The sequence below is a fragment of the Corythoichthys intestinalis genome, chromosome 8 (assembly GCF_030265065.1).
Source record: "Corythoichthys intestinalis isolate RoL2023-P3 chromosome 8, ASM3026506v1, whole genome shotgun sequence".
NCBI lineage: Eukaryota > Metazoa > Chordata > Actinopteri > Syngnathiformes > Syngnathidae > Corythoichthys > Corythoichthys intestinalis.
In genome coordinates this window covers 12,290,449-12,312,823 of record NC_080402.1, presented here as the reverse complement: position 1 = coordinate 12,312,823, position 22,375 = coordinate 12,290,449, and the positions used below count along the sequence as shown (strand labels likewise).

Below are 22,375 nucleotides of genomic sequence, written 5' to 3'. Positions count from 1 at the left end.
TGGCCTAGCCAGTCTCCAGATCTCAACCCCATAAAAAATCTGTGGAGGGAGTTGAAAGTCCGTGTTGCCCAAGGACATTCCCAAAACATCACTGCTCTAGAGGAGATCTGCATGGAGTAATGGGCCAAAATACCAGCAGCAGTGTGTGAAAAGCTTGTGAAGAGTTACAGAAAATGTTTGGCCTCCGTTATTGCCAACAAAGGGTACATAACAAAGTATTGAGATGAACTTTTGGTATTGACCAATTACTTATTTTCCACCATGATTTGCAAATAAATTCTCTAAAAATCAAACAGTGTTTTTCTGGGTTTTTTTCCACATTCTGTCTCTAATGGTTGAGGTTTAACCATGTTGACAATTACAGGCCTCTCTAATATTTTCAACTAGGATAACTTGCACAATTAGTGATTGACTAAATACTTATTTGCCCCACTGTATATATCAGTGTTTGCCATAAATGGCTCTATACAGTGCCTTGCAGAAGTATTCGGCCCCCTTGAACCTTGCAACCTTTCGCCACATTTCAGGCTTCAAACATAAAGATATAAAATTTTAATTTTTTGTCAAGAATCAACAACAAGTGGGACACAATCGTGAAGTGGAACAAAATTTATTGGATAATTTAAACTTTTTTAACAAATAAAAAACTGAAAAGTGGGGCGTGAATAGACATTATATCTATGGATATAATGTCGCATAGTATGAAAATTACGAGTTATTTTTTGTTTAGCATTAAATACGTCTAAATTAAAACGGTTCTGTAATTGAGCAGAAGCCCAAGCCCAAGCGTGTACCTGATAGAATGAAAAAAATTCCCGAAACAAAGGCCAGGATGGTGCGATGTGGTCGAATGTGACCAATGTTGCTGAGGACAAAACCAATGAACATGAAGAAGAGGCTGACCAGTGGAAAAGGTGTGGCTGAACGGATCATTTCTGCAACAAAAGACAAGTAATTACTTTTCCTCTAACACAGTACTTCCAAAAAAAATGTGCAGTGACCTGTGTTTTTAAAAAATATATTTATTTTTTTATTTTTTTTATTGGAACTATTCCTTGGTTAGGCACCCCACAGTTTTAAGGTTACATGTCAAGATGGAGTCAGAATTTCCAACCGCGAACAAAAACCCGTAACCTCTCAAAAGCATAAAGGCTCAGTAATCTTTTAAGGCTCCTACTGTGTTAAGTTGAATGCACAGTTTTGTAAACAAAGGCCTCAAACATTAATGGATGTCTCTTTTGGAGCTTTTAAGTGTAGCATCTCTGAAGTGCCTGCAAAACCATTGACTGTGAAATCAAGCATTCAAGTTAATGTTTCGCTAGTTGCCCATGTCCAAAAATGTATATTGGATGAGCAAGAACATTATCCTATTACCTGAATTCCATCTAAGTTCTTCAAATTTGTTTTATGAGGTGCTTGTTAAATTAACTAAAACTCCATCCATCCATTTTATAAGTGGTATGCCATAAAAACCTTATTATCCTTTTTGTTGTCCTAAACACTTAAATGTATTTTTAAGACTATAAGTGGAACCTTAGTATAAGTCGCACGACCCACAGAATGCACAAGGAGGAAAAAAAAAACATGGGGTCCCCGGGTTACAATGTAGTCGACTTGCGCGATTTCGACTTTACGACGTCGTCCGCCATTTTGTCTCCAGTCATTTTTTAATTTTTTTTTTTTTTTGTCGCATAAACAGTACCATATTGTACATCACAGTATCTTATTTTGGTAACACTTTACAATAACGGTCCCTTAAATAACATTAGTTAATGCATTTTTAGACAATAACTCATGTTTAAGTAAAATGACAATAATTCATTTAATCCCTTTTTGAATATATTAATTAACATGAGTTAATGCATTAGTTAATGCATAACAGTAACTAATAGTTTGGTAAAATTAAAAATATATACAGGCCTATATTGGGTTAAGGTTAGGGCTTAGGGTTAGGATTTGTTAACTTAAGCATTTATAATTTCTTAGTTAAGGGACACGTGTGCTACACTTTACAATAAGGGTCCAAAAACATTCAGTAATGGTTAATAAAGGTTAAGTAATACTTAGGAGGTACGTTCACGTGAAATAATACCATACTTAAGGTTAGGTTATAATATATAACGTATAATACGTTACTTAACATTAATTCACATATACATTAGTGCATTAATAAACAGTTATTAATGTATACTGGTACTAGTAAGTGATTGTTATTTTAAAATGAGAAACAATGGTCTGTGAGTCCTTGGGTGCTGCAAACTTAACTTTAAGTATGGTATTTCACGTGAACGTACCTCATAAGTATTACTTTGTTAGGTTTTGTGTTGGTTTTCTCCTAGTGTGACTTGTCCCTGTGATTGCCCATTGATTTCACCTGTTGTACCTGCTCCTAGTGTATCCTCCAATCTGCAGCCTCCTGTTACCCAGCTGTTCCTCGTTGACTCGTTACCCCTTGTCTGCGTGTGTGTATATAAGCTCCCATTTTCTTTTCACTCCTTGTTGCGTCATTGTCAATGTCATTGTCGAAGTCCTGTCCAAGCCCTCGTGTAGTAGTCCCTCCGATAAAGTAAGTTTTATTTGAACCTTGCCTTTTTGATCCCCAGTACTTTTGGTTGTACTTTGTGTTTGTGTTAGTTATTTTTAAAATGTTTTTTGAGCTCACCGCCACCTGCCTGGCTGCTTTTGTTTCCCTGCATTTGGGTCCACACCACCTGCCTGCCCGGTTTTCCTGACATTACTTAACCTTAATTAACCATTATTGAGTGTTTTTGGACCCTTATTGTAAAGTGTAGCACGTGTGTCCCTTAACTAATACAGTAAATTATAAATGCTAAGTTAACAAACCCTGATCCTAAACCCTAACCCATATCGTCCTATATATATTTTTAATTTTACCAAACCATTAGTTACTGTCTGGTTACGCATTAACTAATGCATTAACTCATGTTAATTCATATATTAATAAATGTTAGGTAAGCAACTATATTAATTATTGTAATGTTACTTGAACATTAGTTATTGTCTAAAAATACATTAACTAATGTTAATTAAGGGACCCATATTGTAAAGTTACCCTTAATTTTTTTACTTTATAAATAAGTTTTCTGTTTTGTGTTTATAACATGTATTTGTTACATGTTCTGATGTTTTTTATGCTTTATAAAATATTTATATAAATATTTTGCAAGGTTTGGAACGGATTAGGGCATTTCCATGAAAACCATGTCTCTACTTACGAAATTTTCAGTTTACGAAACTACTTCCAGAACCAATTAATTTCGTAAGTAGAGGTACTACTGTAAACACTACAGGCTTTTGATGCCTTTATTAGTATTACTTACTTAGGACACTAACTGTGGACTCCGAAGTCATCTGGACTTTAGTAGGCATCACATATTCAATGGTAAAACAGCGACCTTTCTCCTCCCCTGGAAGGAAAAATAGTACATTGTTGGTTGAAAATCAACAAAAATCTAACCATTATTTACCGTACCATCCACTATCTCTAGTATCTTTGCATGCTAGTATGTTACCAAATCACTGTATTTAATAGTATTGCAGTATTTATAATAGTATCGGTACTAATACGGCCTAAAGTGACATCATCGCTATCGGGGAGTACGAAGACGTAACATGCCAATGCTGCGCAACACATTCTTTTCAAGATCTCGTTTCCAACCACATATCATCCTACCCAAGATAGCTGCCAGTTATGCGCCATTCATCCTTCCGCTGTGAATTTAAATGAGTTTATCACTAGTAGACGTCCAATCCATTTGAAATGGGGGAGTGGCAGTGAATGAACGTTCGTTCGCTCCCAGCCCTCTCACTTCAGATTACTTGTGGAGTCAGTAGCCACTTTGCACTGAAGAAACTATCTGCAGTTCCTTGAACCTTTTGGGGACGATGACGTCATTTTGCGTGTACACGTGGGAAATAGGGACCAGGAACTCGTAATCTGAGAACCATTTTAGCTCCTACTCTGAGGTAGGGACTTTCAGTGGGGCCGTAGGAACCTGATTACATAGGTCAGGCTTTCCCCTACATATTAATAATCGTGGCGCTGCGCAACACCAAAATAAAAGCTGCCATACCTCGCAGATGGGATTTTTTTTTTTTTTTTGTAAAATTCATTCTAATTATTAATTCGTATTATTCAACATGACGTCTAAATGAATATAAGAAGCTCATTTTTACGCACTATTTGCCATAAGTCGTCTGAAATAGCACGACAAATACAAATTGTTCCTTTGCACGCTTTATTTTGAAACGCGCATCAGTTCTTCTACTGAAGGTTTGCGCCTGCAGTACGTCGGCACGGAGATCGAAATGGGGAGGAAAAATCCACAGAAAGGCATTTGAAGTTAATGAATTTACCTATTGTTTATCCTGTAAAACGACCTTAATATTGAATTTGACGTAGGGTGACCAAACATCCTCTTTTGCCCGGACAAGTCCTACTTTCATGTAGTATCCTCGTCGTCCGGGCGGGTTTTATAAATTCATAAAAATGTCAGTTTTTTAATGATTTTTCACGGGACCAATTTGAAGAGAATCCCTCCTCAGTTGACATGGCTCCTAGAAGGGAGGGAAGGAGTAGTTCTTCTTGTTTTTGTTGGCAGTTAACCCCTATCATGAGGCATTACTGCCATCTACTGGGTTGACGATTTGGCCACAATGCCTGCCCAGTTGTTAAGTTTTTAACAATAAATACATGAATAATGGCAACTGTCGACTTCTGTCGGAGCTTTGACTGTAAAATCCCATTTGGTGTCGCATCGTTGCGCTGCCGATGATTGTAAACTTTTCTTGCAAAGTTCGATTTTTGCCTCAGCTAGCTATCAGTAAGCTAAACCATGCTAGGCATTATGGGAAACGTAGTTTTGAACTGCTACGTTTGGAAACATGCTGGTTGAATAGTTTGTCACTTTACTTCGGTTATTGTTTGTGTGCAATCTAGAACATTGAATGAAAATATCAATTCAATGGGAATAACAATTTGTCAAGGACAATTGTCGTGATAGTAATTTATAAAAATGTTTAGTTGGCACATAGCCTACTGTGTGTATGTGTATTGACTGGACTACATTTCCATGGGTCTGCATTTTTTATATATACATATACAGTATATATATATATATATATATATATATATGTATATATATATAATTAGTCATTATTATTTATTTTTTTTTTTTCAAACTGCATTTTCCCATCCAGAGTGAGGTGGCACACTTTAAATATATCAAAGTGATATAGACATCTTTGAGTGAACTTCGAGTAAAATTCAAGTATCTTGAGGCCAGGCTGAGTGTCCTCTTTTTTGGAAATCAAAATATGGTCACCCTACATTGACGTAAGTCCTTTATGGCGTGTCTTTGACCCGAATCGTCGCCTCCTAGCATAGCATTTGCTCGGCGCTGACGTCACTCGTTGTAATTTCAGATGAGGACTTCAAATACAGTATTTTGGAAACACGAAAGTTCCTGAATACGAGGGTCCGCTAACAAAATGACCATTATTGTTGTGGTGATTTAGACCATCACGTTTCTAAATATTGAATTAGCGTCGGAAGCTAATTAAATATTTCAGAAGGTGAGGCACACGCTCCCCGGTTCCGAAGGTATTAGCTCTCACATTCTGAGGAGTAGAAATAACCAAATGGTTATGCCAAGCGGTGTATTTTAATGTTTATACAAAGTTTTCAAATGAGGCAAGATCACAGCTGGAGACGCAGATCAGGAAAGCGCACAGTTCAGGTAGGAGAACTCTCAAACAAGCAAAAAAGGGACCCAACATGGACAGACATGGCAAAGTTCAAGTCATGGCTCTACCACATAAATCAAGGTGAGTGTTAAGAATCCTGCACCTATTATGTTTAATAATCATAAATACATATCTGTATTATTTTACCTTAAATTCTGGTGTTGAAAAAGGTTAATTGTCTATAAAATATAGTATATACATTATTATTGTTGTCTATAACCTGGCATATTCCTTCTACAAATAATTACAAGACGGATGGTGTATTTACATTGGAAGAAGTATTTTCATCTCATTGAAAAAATCATGAATTTGCACTAACAATCAGAAAAGTAACTCCAACAAAGACTTCAGTTTGAACTGAAGTCGGATTGACTAATGTAAATTAGACATATTTGATTTAAATGCCAATGGGTAAAACATTGAATGTGTTTCAGAATATGGACCAGGTCAGATGTCATGATGTCAAAAATGGCATCACAGACTGATGAATGGGGAGTGCTGATGACGGCAACTGTCGGCCATTGCGTTGACAGTGCCCATCTCAACAGTGAACTGTGAGAGAAATTTGTCTGCAATGAACAGAGTAAGACATTTAGTCAACTTTACAATGTAAGTTAGAGATGCTTGAGTGTTTTCATTTTCTAGATCTCATTTTTTTCTTATTCCTGTGTAGGTGAAGACAGACGAGAATCAGGGGGACCATCTTGCAGCACGCAACACTAAAAATTGACCATTTATTGCTGATTTCCATTTTTATTTTTTTAGTCCAGTAAAATCAAATGTTCACAGGCAGGATGCAAACTTTGCAAAGTTAAGGTTCTTAGAAAAAAATAAATGTGAAAAAAATCTTATTTGTCATGATATGAAACAAATTCGCCGAGGCACGTGATACCGACTCTAACGCTGCCCACCACCACCTCGACAGCTTCAAAAAATCCCTAAGGGAAACACTGTAGGTGTTTGGTAATTCGCTGATATCAGCAGCTACGCCCCGCCGTACTCGCGCATGTCGAGAAGCCGCCATATTTTAAAAAACTGCTCTGTGGTAAGATTGCTGTTGTGTTGTACAATAAGAAGACACAAAAAAATGCAAGAATCGCCACTGGTTCCTCAACGGTCTCCATTTTGTTGTTTTCCATTCAGCTTAGCTTCGCTTTCTCGTTTTATTTTGCCAGAGGTGGGTAAATAATGCGTATTTGATGCAGAATACAGCGTCACAGCAGTTCGTATTAGGCGCAGTACCCATGTGTGAACACGACTGCCTGGCGGAGAATAGTTTCTATAACTATTGGGGAAGTTTATAATTAAAGGAACTAAGTACTCAGATTCCTACAGTCCGAAGCGGCTATTGGCAGATATTCAGTTAAGCAGCGTCTGACCAAGCCACGATAGCAACGAGTGAGTATGTAGTACAGTGATCCCTCGTTTTTCCACCCCGATAAGGGAAAAACCGCGAAGTAAGCCCCCCCCCCCCCCCAATTCATGTACCGTATTGGCCCGAAATATAAACCGTTTTTTTTTTGCATTGAAATAAAACGGATAAAGTGGGGGTCGTCTTATATTCGCGCTCGCTCTAGACGTTATACCCATTCACGATGCTAGATGGCGCCCGATATCATTGAAGCCATGTTCTGTCATGACAGATCTCAGCTACTAGTTTAACCAGTTTGCATTATTTTATTGCAATGTTTTTCCTTATTCAGATTTGTTTCAAGACTAAAGTTTCAGTTAGACTTCACTTTGATGGTTGTTGCAATTTTGTTGTTTTATCACAATAGATTGGTTTATTTACATATTAAAAACCAGAAGCCATTCATTTACGATGTGATTGCACTTTAGTTTACATATGTAAATGTTCAGATATTAAGTTTTGAATGAGGCAAAATAACATGCTTTTTCTCTCAAATATATTGTTATATTCATTTTTTTTTTTCAGATGTACTGTAATTATTTTCTGTATTAAAAAATAGGTGTTCAAAAAGTCTTTTTTAAACTTCAAAAAGAGGGGTTGTCTTATAATCAGGGCCATCTCATATTCGGGCCAATACGGTATTTATTCAGATTTAGCATTGGCAAGAGATATAAGGCAGTTTTTTTCAGTTTTTTTCCCACAAAGTATAATTTAAAAAAACGTTTATGTATATATATTATAATAACATTTTTTAAGCTCTTCAAATGTAATAATTATGAGTTATGAGAATTTTAAGTTTTGTTAATGTCACGCCTGGGTGTGGGTTGTCATGTCTTGGTATATTGTGGTCTCTTCCTGCTTTATTTTGAAGGCTCAACCTCTTGTTTCCACCACTCACCCTTCCTGCTGTCTCACCTGTCTCTGATTATGATTAGCTATTGTTCCCACCTGTGCCCCATTCCTCATGTGCTTAATTGTTTGTCACTCCCTAGTCTTGTGCCAAAGTGTCTTTGTCCTTCGTTGCCACCAAAGCCAAACCATAGCAAAGATACTCTAAGTTGTTCATAGTATTTTTGTCATAGTTCTTTGTTATTTTGTGCCTCATGCATACCCCTTTGTTGTAGTTGTAAACTCCAGGTCATTTTGCCTGGCTCTCTTGTTTCTTGTTTTTATTATTTTTGTTTCATAGCCCGTTATTTCCTCCTACTGGAGCGCCCTCAGTTTGTACTTGCCTCTCTGACCATTTTAAATTATTAAAAGACTGAATTCTGCATCTGAGTCCGCTCATCTTGTCTAAGTGTGACAGTTAAGACATATTACTGTCCAACTGAACTATTTTTAAACAAGAATAAAGTAGAAAAGGCTTGTCTTTATTAAATGCTTCATTGAGTGAGTCCAGTCAAATCCACTTGAGCTGCTGAAGGAACCTGACCTTTTAGCCAGACTGCCAGGATCACGCCAGCTGAACTGCCTGGCGCAGCTCCAGCGACCCGGCCTGGCAAGACCCCGACAACCCGGCCAAAAGGCCAAACCCCGCGCGTTCACCTTAGTCTTAACCCCTTGTACTGACACCATTTTAAAAGCTGGAAGACGGCTTCTAAACACAATTTGACATTTTTTCTGAGTCGACAGCAATCATACAGCACAGAGGGACCCTGGCGAGGATCACAGGTCACCATATCACAAGTCAACAAAAGGTTCACGAGAAAAATGACAACGACTAGTTAAACATTCAGTCTTTTGAAGGCTCTCGCGGGAAGCGCTGTGAACAGAAGAAGAGTGTCCTTGGGCGTTGATTAGGATTATTGTCTGTTTGTGGATTGGACAGGAGGATTCGGGAGTTACCGTTGTCAGGGCAACGAGGGTTGTGGATTTCGCCACCTCAGCGTCAAAGGGGCTCTTAGAGTCTTATCAGTCGTGTTATCAGTTGGATATTGGTCGTTCTCTGGTGTTCCTTGTGTTGGGACAGGACGTCCCGCCATTTGTTCTGGACTGTCCGTAGAACTGATTGCGAGAGTTGGTGGTGCAGACGTGGGGTTGTCAGTGTCAATCTTGCTCAGTCAGTTGCATGACGCACACGTTGGGCTTCCGTTATAAGAAGGGGTCATGTACAGTATCTCTTATGCCCTATATTCTGCTTGTTTTCCTTAAACAATGGTATAAGTGCTATTTATTTTATATTGGGTGTTGTTAGAATAATGCAAACAGTCAAACAGTAAATATGAGAAACGATACAATTCCATTGTTGATTATATTAAATATGTTAGAATAATGCAAACAGTTAGACGGTGAATACGAGAAAAGGTACTACTGTATCTTTTTCGCTGCTCACTTACAAACAATGAGTTGCCACAGCAACAGTTTAACTAGCTAAACAATGATTGACGAATGTGGCTCTTTGAAGTTACGGCTTCCATGCATCTCTGGCAAGATCAAACCTTAACGTCTGTCAATCATCGTTAACTTTAATAAGCAACTCCAGTGCACAGCCAGACCAAGAAAAGCAGCAGGAGGGAGAGGGAGACTGCGTGATTGGATCGGGACAGCTCATCTGTATTTTTTTTTTTTTGTATTTGGAAAAAAAATCCGCGATGGACTGAGGGCGCAAAGTTTGAAGCGCAAAGTAACACGGGATCACTGTTTTTAGTATAAAAAGAAACATTTTACTTATTTATTTTTAAAACGTGGTATCGGTTCAGTATTGGCATGACCGATAACACACAACTGGTTGTTGGAATTGGAATCGATATCGGGAGACCAAAAAATGGTATTGTTGCAACACTAGTATGTAATCTTACTTGGGTATTGTTTAGGGTTATTGTTGTTAACGGAAATAACTCCCATTGATGTCGCTGAGTAAACATTCTTTCCATGTCATCCAAGTGCATTCAATGAAAACAAACAGTCAATATTACATAGCCGAAGCTCCATACAACACAATTCAGTCTTTCCTGGGCCATATGATAATGGTCAGCGATTATTTGGAGGTCAAACAAAGTGCAACACAGCAGTTAAGTGGGCAATAAGGCCACTCGATTGCCCTTAAAACACAGTGGCCCATTAAATAGCCCTGTTAAAGGGGATAGCCTGCTGTGTGTCACTAAAACGTCTGTTATCTAATCGCAGCATCATGACCTGCTTACATACAGTGGGGCAAATAAGTATTTAGTCAACCACTAATTGTGCAAGTTCTCCCACTTGAAAATATTAGTGAGGCATGTAATTGTCAACACGGTTAAACCTCAACCATGAGAGACAGAATGTGGGGAAAAAAAACAAAATCACGTTATTTGATTTTTAAATAATTTATTTGTAAATCATGGTGGGAAATAAGTATTTGGTCAATACCAAAAGTTTATCTCAATACTTTGTTATGTACCCTTTGTTGGCAATAACGGAGGTCAAACGTTTTCTGTAACTCTTCACAAGCTTTTCCCACACTGTTGCTGGGATTTTGGCCCATTCTTCCATGCAGATCTCCTCTAGAGCAGTGATGTTTTGGGGCTGTCGTTGGGCAACACGGACTTTCAACTCCCTCCGCAGATTTTCTATGGGGTTGAGACCTGGAGACTGGCTAGGCCACTCCAGGACCAGGAAATGATTCTTACGAACCTACTCCTTTGTTGCCCTGGCTGTCATTGTCATGCTGAAAGACTCAGCCACGTCTCATCTTCAATGCCCTTGCTGATGGAAGGAGATTTTCACTCAAAATCTCTCGATACTCGGCCCCATTCATTCTTTCCTTTACACAGATCAGTCGTCCTGGTCCCTTTGCAGAAAAACAGCCCCAAAGCATGATGTTTCCACCCCCATGCTTCACTGTGGGTATGGTGCAATTCAGTATTCTTTTTCCTCCAAACAAGAGAACCTGTGTTTCTACCAAAAAGTTCTATTTTGGTTTCATCTGACCCTAACACATTCTCCCAGTCCACTTCTGGATCATCCAAATGCTTTCTAGCGCACCGCAGACGGGCCTGGACGTGTACTTTCTTCAGCAGAGGGACACGTCTGGCAGTGCAGGATTTGAGTCCCTGGAGGAGCAGTATGTTACTGATAGTAGCCCTTGTTACTGTGGTCCCAGCTCTCTGTACTGTAGGTCATTCACTAGGTCCCCCCGTGTGGTTCTGGGATTTTTGCTCCCCGTTCTTGTTTTCATTTTGATGCCAATGGGGGGAGGAGGGAGTTGAAAGTCCATGTTGCCCAATGGCAGCCCCAAAACATCACTGCTCTAGAGGAGATCTGCATGGAGGAATGGGCCAAAATACCAGCAGCAGTGTGTGAAAAGCTTGTGAAGAGTTACAGAAAATGTTTGGCCTCCGTTATTGCCAACAAAGGGTACATAACAAAGTATTGAGATGAAATTTTGGTATCCACCAAATACTTATTTTCCACCATGATTTGAAAATAAATCATTTAAAAATCAAACAATGTGATTTTCTGTTTTTTTTCCACATTCTGTCTCTCATGTTTGAGGTTTAACCATGTTGACTATTACAGGCCTCTCTAATATTTTCAAGTGGGAGAACATGCGCAATTAGTGGTTGACTAAATACTTATTTGCCCCACTGTACATGCAGTCATCATACAAGACTTAAAATGCCTGTGACATGAAAAAGCATGTTTATTTCATAATACACGTGGTATTTTATTCTCCTGAATGAAATGGACCACTTGGATGTGTGAAGAAGCAATCGATATATTTATTCATTTTTTTTAATCCCGCGCAACGAGAATGACAAATTTCCGGCTTCGGTCTTGCATTGAGGAAGCGGGCGCTGTGACGTGTTCAGGAGAAGGAGTCCTCTTCACTATACGGCTGTACTGTTGTATGAGAAGGACTAAGGATTCAGCTGATTTTGCGGATTAATTTGTTTATTTTTCGCATCACGCCAGCAAAACAGCTGCAAAAAAATCTTGCTGTACAAGGGAGAGTCGTGTGCACCTTTTTGGGGTTTCAAAAGATTCCCATTCACCGGTGGATATTGGACAAAACAAGCCCTACTACTGTGGGACCAGAGGACTTACGAGGAAGTGAGTAAACATTGTGTTTTGTATTATGTCAATTACTGGGATCATTTTAATATGTAGGTGGCTTGCATTTTGTGGCTGACATGCTCCTTGTCCCATCGACAGACGACCGGCGGCTTGTCGCACATCCCCCCGCCGGGTGAGCACTATACTCGGCTTATTGCCCTCTTCGTGTGCCCGGTGTTCTGTCAAATTTTCCAACCGATGAGAAATTGCAACTTTGTGTTAAAAATAGCCGCGAATACAGCCATTACAAAGTAAACACTACAAACTTTCTTTAAATAAAGGACTACTTATGTTTGATCATGGATGGGCTTGTAAAAAGCTCTCCTCATACACATATTGTCATTCGTCAAACCCTTTCTTTTTTCCCAGGCAATTGCCTGGGATAAAAGAAAGGGTTTGACAAATATATAAGTGTAGGCAAAATGAACTCTATACAACTACATATTGTCATGTTAGCTGCATAACAAGTGCAGCCACCTTCCTATGAGTCTCTCGCTGTTTCTGACTATGACTACTGCTGTGTAGTAGAGCATTATTTTGCCATATTCGTGTTAACCATTTAGCAGCTACAGGCTCCTCCGATGTCGGGCGGTTTGTCCGGCGGTCATTGTCCAGCTGCTTCCCCGCAAACAAGCCCTCTGCCCTCAGCAGGGGAACGACGAGCTCTAACTTGTTCGCCGCCAGGGGCAGGTTGCCGATCGGCGAAGACAATCGACAACCCAGTCGTCATGTGAAATGATCCGAGCTAGTTATGTGTGATTTTCCGCTTCGAAGACTTTGAAACATCACTCGGTTCGGGTTAGCATATCGGCTAGCTGTCGCGCCTCTTGGTTTGTTTACATTCTCCGAAGCCGGGGAAGGGAAATGACATAAACCCAACTTAGGTTGGCATGAAATATCGTTCGGGAGGTGCGACAGTAAAGGTGAAGTCGACAGTTTTGATCATTATGGAGTAATTTTGTCATGTCGTCTTGAATAAATGGATTTTTATTATTCCATATTCCATTTAGCACAAGACTGTTATTTGTCATGACCATGCTATTTATTTAGCTACTGGGAAAAAATCCTTGGTTAAAAAGAATATCTTGTAAAAAATATTGGACTGAAACAATGACATTTTGCGGCTCTCTTCGGCGCATTTTCCTCGATCGGAATAATTCCCTCTCAATGGGCTGAATAGTAAAACCGATGAGCCCATTCTCCCTTTGACGTCATCCACCTGTTGGGGACGCTAGAGCCCCATAATGGTAATGGTAAATGGTAAATGATGTTACACTTATATAGCGCTTTTCCACCTTTCAAGGCGCTCAAAGCGCTTTACACTATCTCACCATCCACCTACTGGTGACGCAGCACCAGAGGCATGGCTAACAGGCAGATTAAAAAAATAATTTCTCGTCATCTGCGCTTTGCTAAATTGTTGTATATAGTCAAATCGTCTCAAAATATAATTCTAATTCACATAATATTGCCATTTTAGACTTTTTTTCTCCTGTCGTACGCACTTTAATGCAGGTGATAGAAAAGAGTGGATATGAAGGGTTTCGTTTGTTTGCTTCCAGGGCTTGAATGGCGATATAGGATAAAATATAAATGTGGTATGAGGACGCTTGAAGGATAAATCATGAGGGATTTTAAAAAACATGCAGTTTGATGCTAGCAAACAATAAAGATGGTAGTTTTTTTTAATGTAAGCATTCCCAGCCATATTTACTTTACTTCTGAGTACTTGTTCAAAACATGTTGGCTGAGTGGAAAGTGCTGTTAACAGTCACGAGTGAAGACATAATTGCTGTCTCTTTTTCCACCTAAAGTGTGAAAGTAACTCTGCACGCTGTCGCTGTGCAGCAGCTTTCAACAGCGTCATTTCAAGTCATCATGAGATCTCAGCTAAATCACACAAGTCAACTGAGAACTGCAGAGCAACGCAAGCTAGGGTCGACATATGAGTCGGTATCAGCATCATTAAAGCTCGTAAAACCATTTTTCAGACTTGGTGTAAAAAAGTTACACCACAAGGCTTATAGTCACACCTCTTATGTGTTTTTTCACACATGCTCCATTTCTGAGTGAGTAACATAGCAACGACAGTTGTTCTTTAAATAGAAGGGAATCCGATTATTTCGAAAAATCACTGTGATATCAAAGTGAAAATTATGTGTTGTATTTTTGTTTTCATGAGGTTGTACCTGTGATTTGCTTTTAATAACAAATACTATTGTGCGAAATACTACATTCAGTCTTATTCCAAACAATTTTAGGTCATGACAATTAGGGGTGTGACAAAATATCGAAACGGTGATATATCGTGATAGTTTGTATCCCAAAAGATTATCGATATGCTCCTGCAAGAATCGAGGTATTATTTTAAAAAGTTGTCAATGTGTTAAAAAAAAAAAGGAACCAACAAGTTGCTACCAAAATTTGCCACCATAATAGTGACTCAGTTAACTCTAAGGCTGCCTTGACGGTGCTCGACACCCAATCCATTTAGACTGGGAACGTTCGTTCATTCGAAACCAGAGCATTCACAGTAATTCTGTCAAATTTTCAGGGCATTTATAGGTCACTTGCCAGGGGTTAATTTGTGCCGGAAAACGCCGGAACAGGATCGGCCACCTCTTGATTTTGGCGTCCCTGTACTCCGGGACTTATTTGGGTGGATCCGGTACTTCTCGTGTGTAGAAAACAATAATAATTAGGGCTGTCAAATGATTAAAATTTTTAATTGAGTTAATTACAGCTTAAAAATTAATTAATCGTAATTAATCGCAATTCAAACCATCTATAAAATATGCCATATTTTTCTGTAAATTATTGTTGGAATGAAAAGATAAGACACAAGACGGATATATACATTCAACATACGGTACGTAACCACTGTATTTGTTTATTATAACAATAAATCAACTAGATGGCATTAACATTATTAACATTCTCTTAAAGCGATCCATGGATAGACAAACTTGTAGTTCTTAAAAGATAAATGTTAGTACAAGTTATTGAAATTTGATATTAAAACCCCTCTTAATGTTTTCGTTTTATTAAAATTTGTAAAATTTCAAACAAAAAAATAAACTAGTAGCTCGCCATTGTTGATGTCAATAATTACACCATGCTCACTCCCCAAACCCATAAAATCATTTGGACCCAAGCACCAGCAGAGGGCGCCAAACAACAAAAAACAAGTAACAAGCGGACATTACACTGCTGTCATTTTAATCTGTATGAGCGGGGCATGTGCGTTAATTGCGTCAAATATTTTAACGTGATTAATTAAAAAAAAAAAAATTACCGCCCGTTAACGCGATAATTTTGACAGCCCTAATACAAAGTAAATCCAGTCGAACTTTTTATTGCGTACCTGGTATGGGTGACAGTAGTTGAATAAACCTTTGACTCTCAAAGGCCAAAACAACACTAAATTCATGAAATTAAGATGTAAAATACTAGCCGAACAGTAAGAAAGTAAAAATACATTCATAATAATACACTCTGAATGAACGGAATAAACATTTTTAAACCTCTCAAAGGCCAAACAGTACACGAAACAGTTATATATATATATATATATATATATATATATATATATATACAAACCGATTTTTTTTATTGACACGGCCACGTTGTGTTGAAGAAACGTATGCGCCGATCTGTTGCCGACCATTACGGTACCTGACGTCACCATTTTGTTTCGGTAACACTTCACTCTGATCGGCCGAATGATTTTGTCTGTGTTAAATCCTGCTTTTTTCGCCCTTAATAAAGCACAGAATTTAGTTTATTGAACTCATTTGAGTCAACGTTTATTGCAGTTCCGCAACTCGGACCATAACAAACGTAACAACACAGACTTCCTGTGTGTGTCCGTCAACTATATCTGTCCCTCGGGAAACTCAAACCCAAATAACAATAGTTCCTATTGTTACTGTCGTGTCTGTTTTATCTTGTCTTGAAAAAAACTAGAATACTTCGAGTGCCGTGTTCAACGTTTTATTGCTTGCTTTCAATGAGCTTAAATGCCGACAGTCCGGCTATAATGCGGCGCTCTTTTGTCTAGCCTCAGCGGCCCTCTGACTCATAGACAATCACAACATAGATATGACAATACAGCAGCATGGATCCACCAGTGCCACAACATAGAACAACATAACATTAGAATACCAATATGTCAAAGTTTCAACAGCGATGAGCTCTCTCGGTTTCAGACTTAAGTTCTCACTTTCATTTTACCGTATCGATCCATGGAAGAAACATTTATTCATCATGATGAAACGAGCAAGTTATACAGCAGCCTTTAAAAGAAAAGTCACATCTGTTTTATTTTCTCCTAGATTCTGGTAAGTTGGAGAAGTTGTCAAATCATATTATTACCGTAAATATTGTCAGTTTATGATAATGTTTTGAACTACCAATATGCTATGCTTGTGCTGTGTTTCACCAGTCAGTAAAATGACATTTCTGTATCTGTACACGAGCTCTGTTTTCTTGTATTCTTCTATTATTGGTGCTAAAATTAGGGTGCGCGTTATAAACGGGTACAATAATTTCCCCTAGATTATACAAGTAAATTTGGGGTGCGCATTACACACGGGTGCGCCTTATATTCGGGAAATTACGGTAACTCATTCGGCTAGACGTCCGAACTATTTTGAGTGGTACAATACCTCTCTGCGAAATACAAATGAAAATCACTATTAAAAAAATTTCTATACAACTTTTACATTGACTCGGCAGAAATTATTCAGAAATTAATTTTGTCTGGTGACTTTATGCAAATAAACTGTCCAAATTCACATACCTGCCAGGAAACAAACCCTCCAGAGGCCAGAGTGGAGCGACATGCGTATCTCGGTGCTCTGGTTGACAGGAAGGATGACGCCTTCCTCCAGGTAAAGCCAGTAGTCGGTGCTTACGGCGATGCCCAGCAGGCCCAGGCCGCAAACAGCGAACACGCTGCTCAGCAACGTCAGCGCCTTCCTGCCACATAGGCTCATACCACAGCCTCAAGAGCAAAGGGGCGCCGCCAGCAGAAAGGGAAGCTGGAACAAGAGAGAAACATCAAAACAATGGTTTACTTTTAAATCTTTTAGTGCCATTGATGATGATAGTCGTCCAATCATGTATGCTACTGCTGTGACTAGAAATGGGTTTGTCACTCGTAGACATCCAATCCATTTGGACTGGAAGAGTTGGCAGCCATAAGCGGATTTTAAAGGGGGGGCCCTGGTGGCCGAAAAGTGTCATTGCATGTAATTGACTTTCCTATATACTGTATATAAACGTTTAAAGCAATACAACTGCAACAAAAATGAATGAAATGAACAAAAAAAATATATTTCTATAATGGGTCAAAATGATTTTTCGAACAGATCATGTGACATTTTTTTTGATTGAAGCAACTTTTGGGGGGATTAAATGTCCGACCCATAACACAAAAAGAATAGCTTCAATCAAAGAAAACTTTTTTGATGAAAAATTAAGTTTTCAAAAGCAAATTTTTCAATCTCAAATATTTTTTCGTATTCAAAAACTTTTACCATCATTGATTTTTTTCCCTTTTTTGATTGAAGTGATTTTTGTGATTGAAGTGATTGAATATATACTGTATATATTTTTTGAGGCAATTTTTTTTTTTGATTGAATAATAAGAAAAATGTCCAAGCCAAAATGTAAAAATGTGGCCGAAACACAAATCAACATTACTTCAGTCAACAACAACAAAATTCACATGGATGCAGTTTTTATTTTTGCAATCAAACATTTTTTTTTTAATTGTAGCCACTTTTTTTTGGTTGAAAATATATACCGTATTTTGATTGAAGCAACTGTTTTTTTTGTTTTTTATTGAAGCACTTTTTTGATTGAATAATAAAGACACAAATCTACCTCCATATGTCTCCGCCCAGGGGATACAATTTTTGACTGGGGTAACTACATTGGCACGACACCGGCGAGCGTACCATATTCAATGGATGACAATCTTGGCGAAAAGTATTGACCAAGCAGCCTGATTTAGAATTCCCCTTAAGAATGATGGGAAACTAAAAACACTCATTGTCAACTTATTATTGTAAATATTCTTAGTAAATTGTATTGCTAACACTGCGTTTTGGGGTCATCAACATGCTGTGCCCCCCCGCCGCAAAAGTCAAACTCCGCCTATGTTGGCAGCGAATGAACAAACGTTCCAGCCCTCCCAGATCAAATGCATTGGACGTGGGGGGAGGGGTGGGGAGTGCCCACCCACGGACACGCTCTGCCCACCCAAAGAAAACTGGATGTAGTACTAATGGCAGTCTGGGCACCGCGTATTGTATCCCTTTCATATACTGTAGTACTGATAAGTTCTAAGTTTTAAGCTTTGCGTTGTATTCTTTCACCTTAAAAAAAAAACAAAAATAAAAATAAAAAATGTTGGTTTTGTTCCTAGGGGGCGCTACATACATTTACGTATATTTTTTTTTTTTTTTTTTTTTTTTAATCAAAGTTTTCACCAGTGTTTTCCTGGCTGTTGAGTTTGGTGTGTTTTGAAGCATTCTGAGGGGGTCAAAGTAGGGCTCAAAGGGTCGGCGGGAATTTGTCTTTAAACGGTATCAAAGATTGCACCTGTCTTGACCTTCCTGCCGATTTTGGTGCATTTCGAAGCATTCTAAGAGGGTCAAATTGAGCTCAAAGGGGCTGTGGAACAAAGAATAGCTATAACAATATTAATAAAACCGAGAAACCACAATACGTTACCGAAAAAAACATTGTCACCTGCATGTCCATTGCATGCCCCCCCCCCCCCCCCCCCGGTAAGACTAATGCCCACCCACACCTGGCATCCTGGTAACACCACTGGCATGGCATATTTTTGACAAAAATCCATCCAAAAAAGTGACAGAAAAGCCTTAATAATGAAATTACATATTAATTAGTCCTCCTTTCTCAGATGCCTTGGCCCCGCCTACTAAAAAAATCTCTAAACAAAACAATGTCACACCAGAATGAGCTACAGATGTCTGCTAGCATGCTATCCATAGGCTTTCTATTCTAATTCTGTCAACATGTACTAGCTAGCGCAGCACTAGAATGCTAGACATGACTATCAATTCTCATTGTGATGTCACAACCAGAATTGCTGAGAAAAAAAACATTTGAGATGTTTAAATATTAAATAACATTTGTGCAGTCACATGGTCACCATTTTATAGCACATTTTACTGTAAATCGCCGTCATTGGCAGCAAATACCCAGGGCCGGCCCAGCCAATACGCAGACTATGCAGCTGCCTAGGGCCTCTGACCACTAGGGGGGCCCCAATCTGGCAATTGTTTAATTTATAATTTATTTTGTTTACTACAGTTTGCTTTATTTGAATTTTGTGAGTTTTGATACTTGTTTACAAGCTTTAAAAAATAAAAATTCTTCCTTAACCTCTTTCTTTCCTCTTTTAGAAAAAGGTTTGGCGCTATCTACTGTAAGTACTGACAATCATTTGGGGTGAGAAGTTTGAAGTATGCAGTGCAACAAAATCTGATTAATATACAAAATATGGACGTATGGGTTGGATTGCATGTATGGGTTTCACAGTACACTGTGACGAAATGGTGGGCCAAAAATATGGGCCCCTTTACATTATTTTGCTTAGGGCCCCCAAATGGCCTGGGCCGGCCCTGCAAATACCGGTATGTTAATTTCAAGTAAATCATGAGTACACAACATGTCTGTGTGATAAGAAGATTATAACAAAGCTAAAACAAGAATGATTTTGTTTCCATCTGCATATAGCGATGCAAATTAGACATTGCAGATGGTGTACATAATGTGTCAACTTGTAATACAAAACAATAGTTTTTCATATGTTAGCCGGCTTCACAGTTGGCAGGAGCTTGAGCGCTGGGGAACTTGGCACAGGATTTCGTGTTGAAAGGAATTGATTTTACATAATGAGCTCCCAGCACGCTGCAGTGTTAAGCGCTCACCGTGAGACCTGAAAGATGCAAAGCTATTATGAGGAAGAATTTTAAACTTTTTTTATTCTGCTTAAGACAACAGCAAAGACTGTACTATATGTTTCACTGTACTGCAGTAAATTTACAAATGTATGACAGTTAAGTCATTGGGTGTCTTTTTTGTGTTTTTAATGGGGAAGGTCGTTGGAATGTCTAAGGCTTGACATGGGACAAGCTGATACTGTCCCACTGTGCTTTCATAATGTGAATTATTTTTAAACAAGAATAACGTAGAAAAATGCTTGTTTTTATTAAATGCTTCATTGAGTGAGTCCACTCAAATCCACTCACGCTTTGATGCTGCTGAGAACAGCCTCTCACTTACACAATGAGTTGCCACAGCTAACTTATGCAAGTTTAACGATGATTGACACAGTTGTGCTTTTGATCATAGAGCTACCAAGCTTCTACAGAATACAGAAATACAGAGCTGTAATAGTCATTGACACACAGACATGACAATGAAATTACGTTCGATGAGTAAGCACCGGGTCACTGCAGATGAACCGCGCCGCCAACTTTTGCTGGTAAGTTACAGTGAACACACATATATCATTCAACATAGCTGGGATATGATATGGCGCACAGGTCACGTGCAGGAATTTTTTTATACGACAATAAGGAAAACTACCCAGTCATGGCTGGTGGGAGGGGCAGTGATAGGTTGAAAAGACGGAAGCGGAATTGGAGGGAGTTAGGAATGTGTGAGTGCGTGATTGTGTGCAAATATATCAGTATTTGTGTGTGCATGCAAACAAAATAAGAGTTACAGAACTCTGAGACCGGTCTTGGGAAGAGAGCTCAAGGACGTCAGATAAGGACCATCTGCATGGCTCTCCCGGGAGGATGGAAGGGGGGACAGGGGATAAGGGGTGGGGGGATGGAAGGGGGACAGGTAGAGAGATTTTAAGCCAAAATTAAGCCGAATCGGAATTTAGTATGTCCAAAAAAACTACAGTTGTCCTCAGTCGGTTGTGCTCTTCAAGGCGAAGGGCAGACCTCAATTCCCACAAGTCTCTCCCAACATTCACAGTCAGTCGCGACAGTTCCGCCAGTTGGAGCGCGATTTTGTTCACATATCTCCATCCCTTCCCGGACTGAGCCGTGTAAGCACGGACTAATGTTCCATACCGTCCTCCGAAACCTTGAATAAGTCATCAAGGCGTAGTCCCGATCGCAGGTCTCCCAGGTCCCGACCGACATTAGCTGTCTGACGCGACAGCTCCGTCAGCTTGGTCCTGATGGAATCTACCTTTCTCCCCCCCGTCCCCGGGCCAGACCGTGCAAGCACGGAATAGGGTCCCGATCGAGGCTTCCAACCAATCTTCCGAAGCTTTGAATCGTTGGTCAAATTGCCAATTTCCTTGAAAACTGCCGTCTTGGAAACTTTCCAGTACAGTTGGACAACTCCCAAGCCAAACAGGAGAAACTCCGCGTAAAACATGCCAATGGGCCAAATATCCTTGACGTCTTCCACGGATAGGACTGTGAGACAGGCGGGTTTCCAGTGGTCCCATGAATCCCGCAAGTAGCCTGCCACGAAGGTCCCCTCCAGGCAGTGTCTTTTTGAGAAAATACTGTCAATAGCGCTGAGGGACCAACTAATCAAATCCATATTTCAAATTCAGAGTCAACATCAGCAGGTCCACAGAGGAAAAAATACAAAAAAAGCTGACAGACTAGATTGACGAAGATAGCAGATAGCAGAGCGCAGAAGCAGTGGTGAAACACGTCCGTCCCATTCGAAGGCAGGAGTAGATCAAAGCTACAAACCTGTCAATCATCTTTAAGTACCTAACATAAGCTGGACAGTTTGGCTGCACTGTTTAGCAGGACCGAGGGGGAGAAGCTGTGGCGTTGTACGAGCGCAACGCAGATAATTTTTTTTTTTTTTTTTTAATTAATTAAAAACCTGATCCTTTTCATCCTATTTTGTTCCACTGAAGATTTCTGATGACGTGATTGGATTGGGACATCCCTAAATTACACCTCTATTTTTAACTCATGCAGTTTAGCCGCTTAATCATGCAGTACTTGGAATTTACATGCTTTATTGTGCCTCCCTCTGTTAAAGTTTGTATAGAGGTTTGTTTTTATTATTTTGTGAGTGTTTTTAAATACTGTCATCATTATTTTTCCAACCGTTAATTACATGATAATTCGGCTG

At 39.2% G+C, this 22,375-nt stretch overlaps 1 protein-coding gene across 1 annotated transcript in view; it reads right to left on the bottom strand.

The window, feature by feature from the left end:
* Positions 1 to 22,375, bottom strand: part of LOC130921033 (voltage-dependent calcium channel gamma-5 subunit) — a 41,977-nt gene that overhangs the window by 7,058 nt on the left and 12,544 nt on the right. Inside the window, exons 2-4 of the mRNA XM_057844643.1 lie at positions 17,013 to 17,253; positions 3,342 to 3,428; positions 795 to 935 (exon numbers count right to left, since the gene is read on the bottom strand). Of these exons, the coding sequence (XP_057700626.1) occupies positions 795 to 935; positions 3,342 to 3,428; positions 17,013 to 17,208 (424 nt within the window). The 5' untranslated portion in view covers positions 17,209 to 17,253. The remainder of the gene's footprint in view (positions 1 to 794; positions 936 to 3,341; positions 3,429 to 17,012; positions 17,254 to 22,375) is intronic.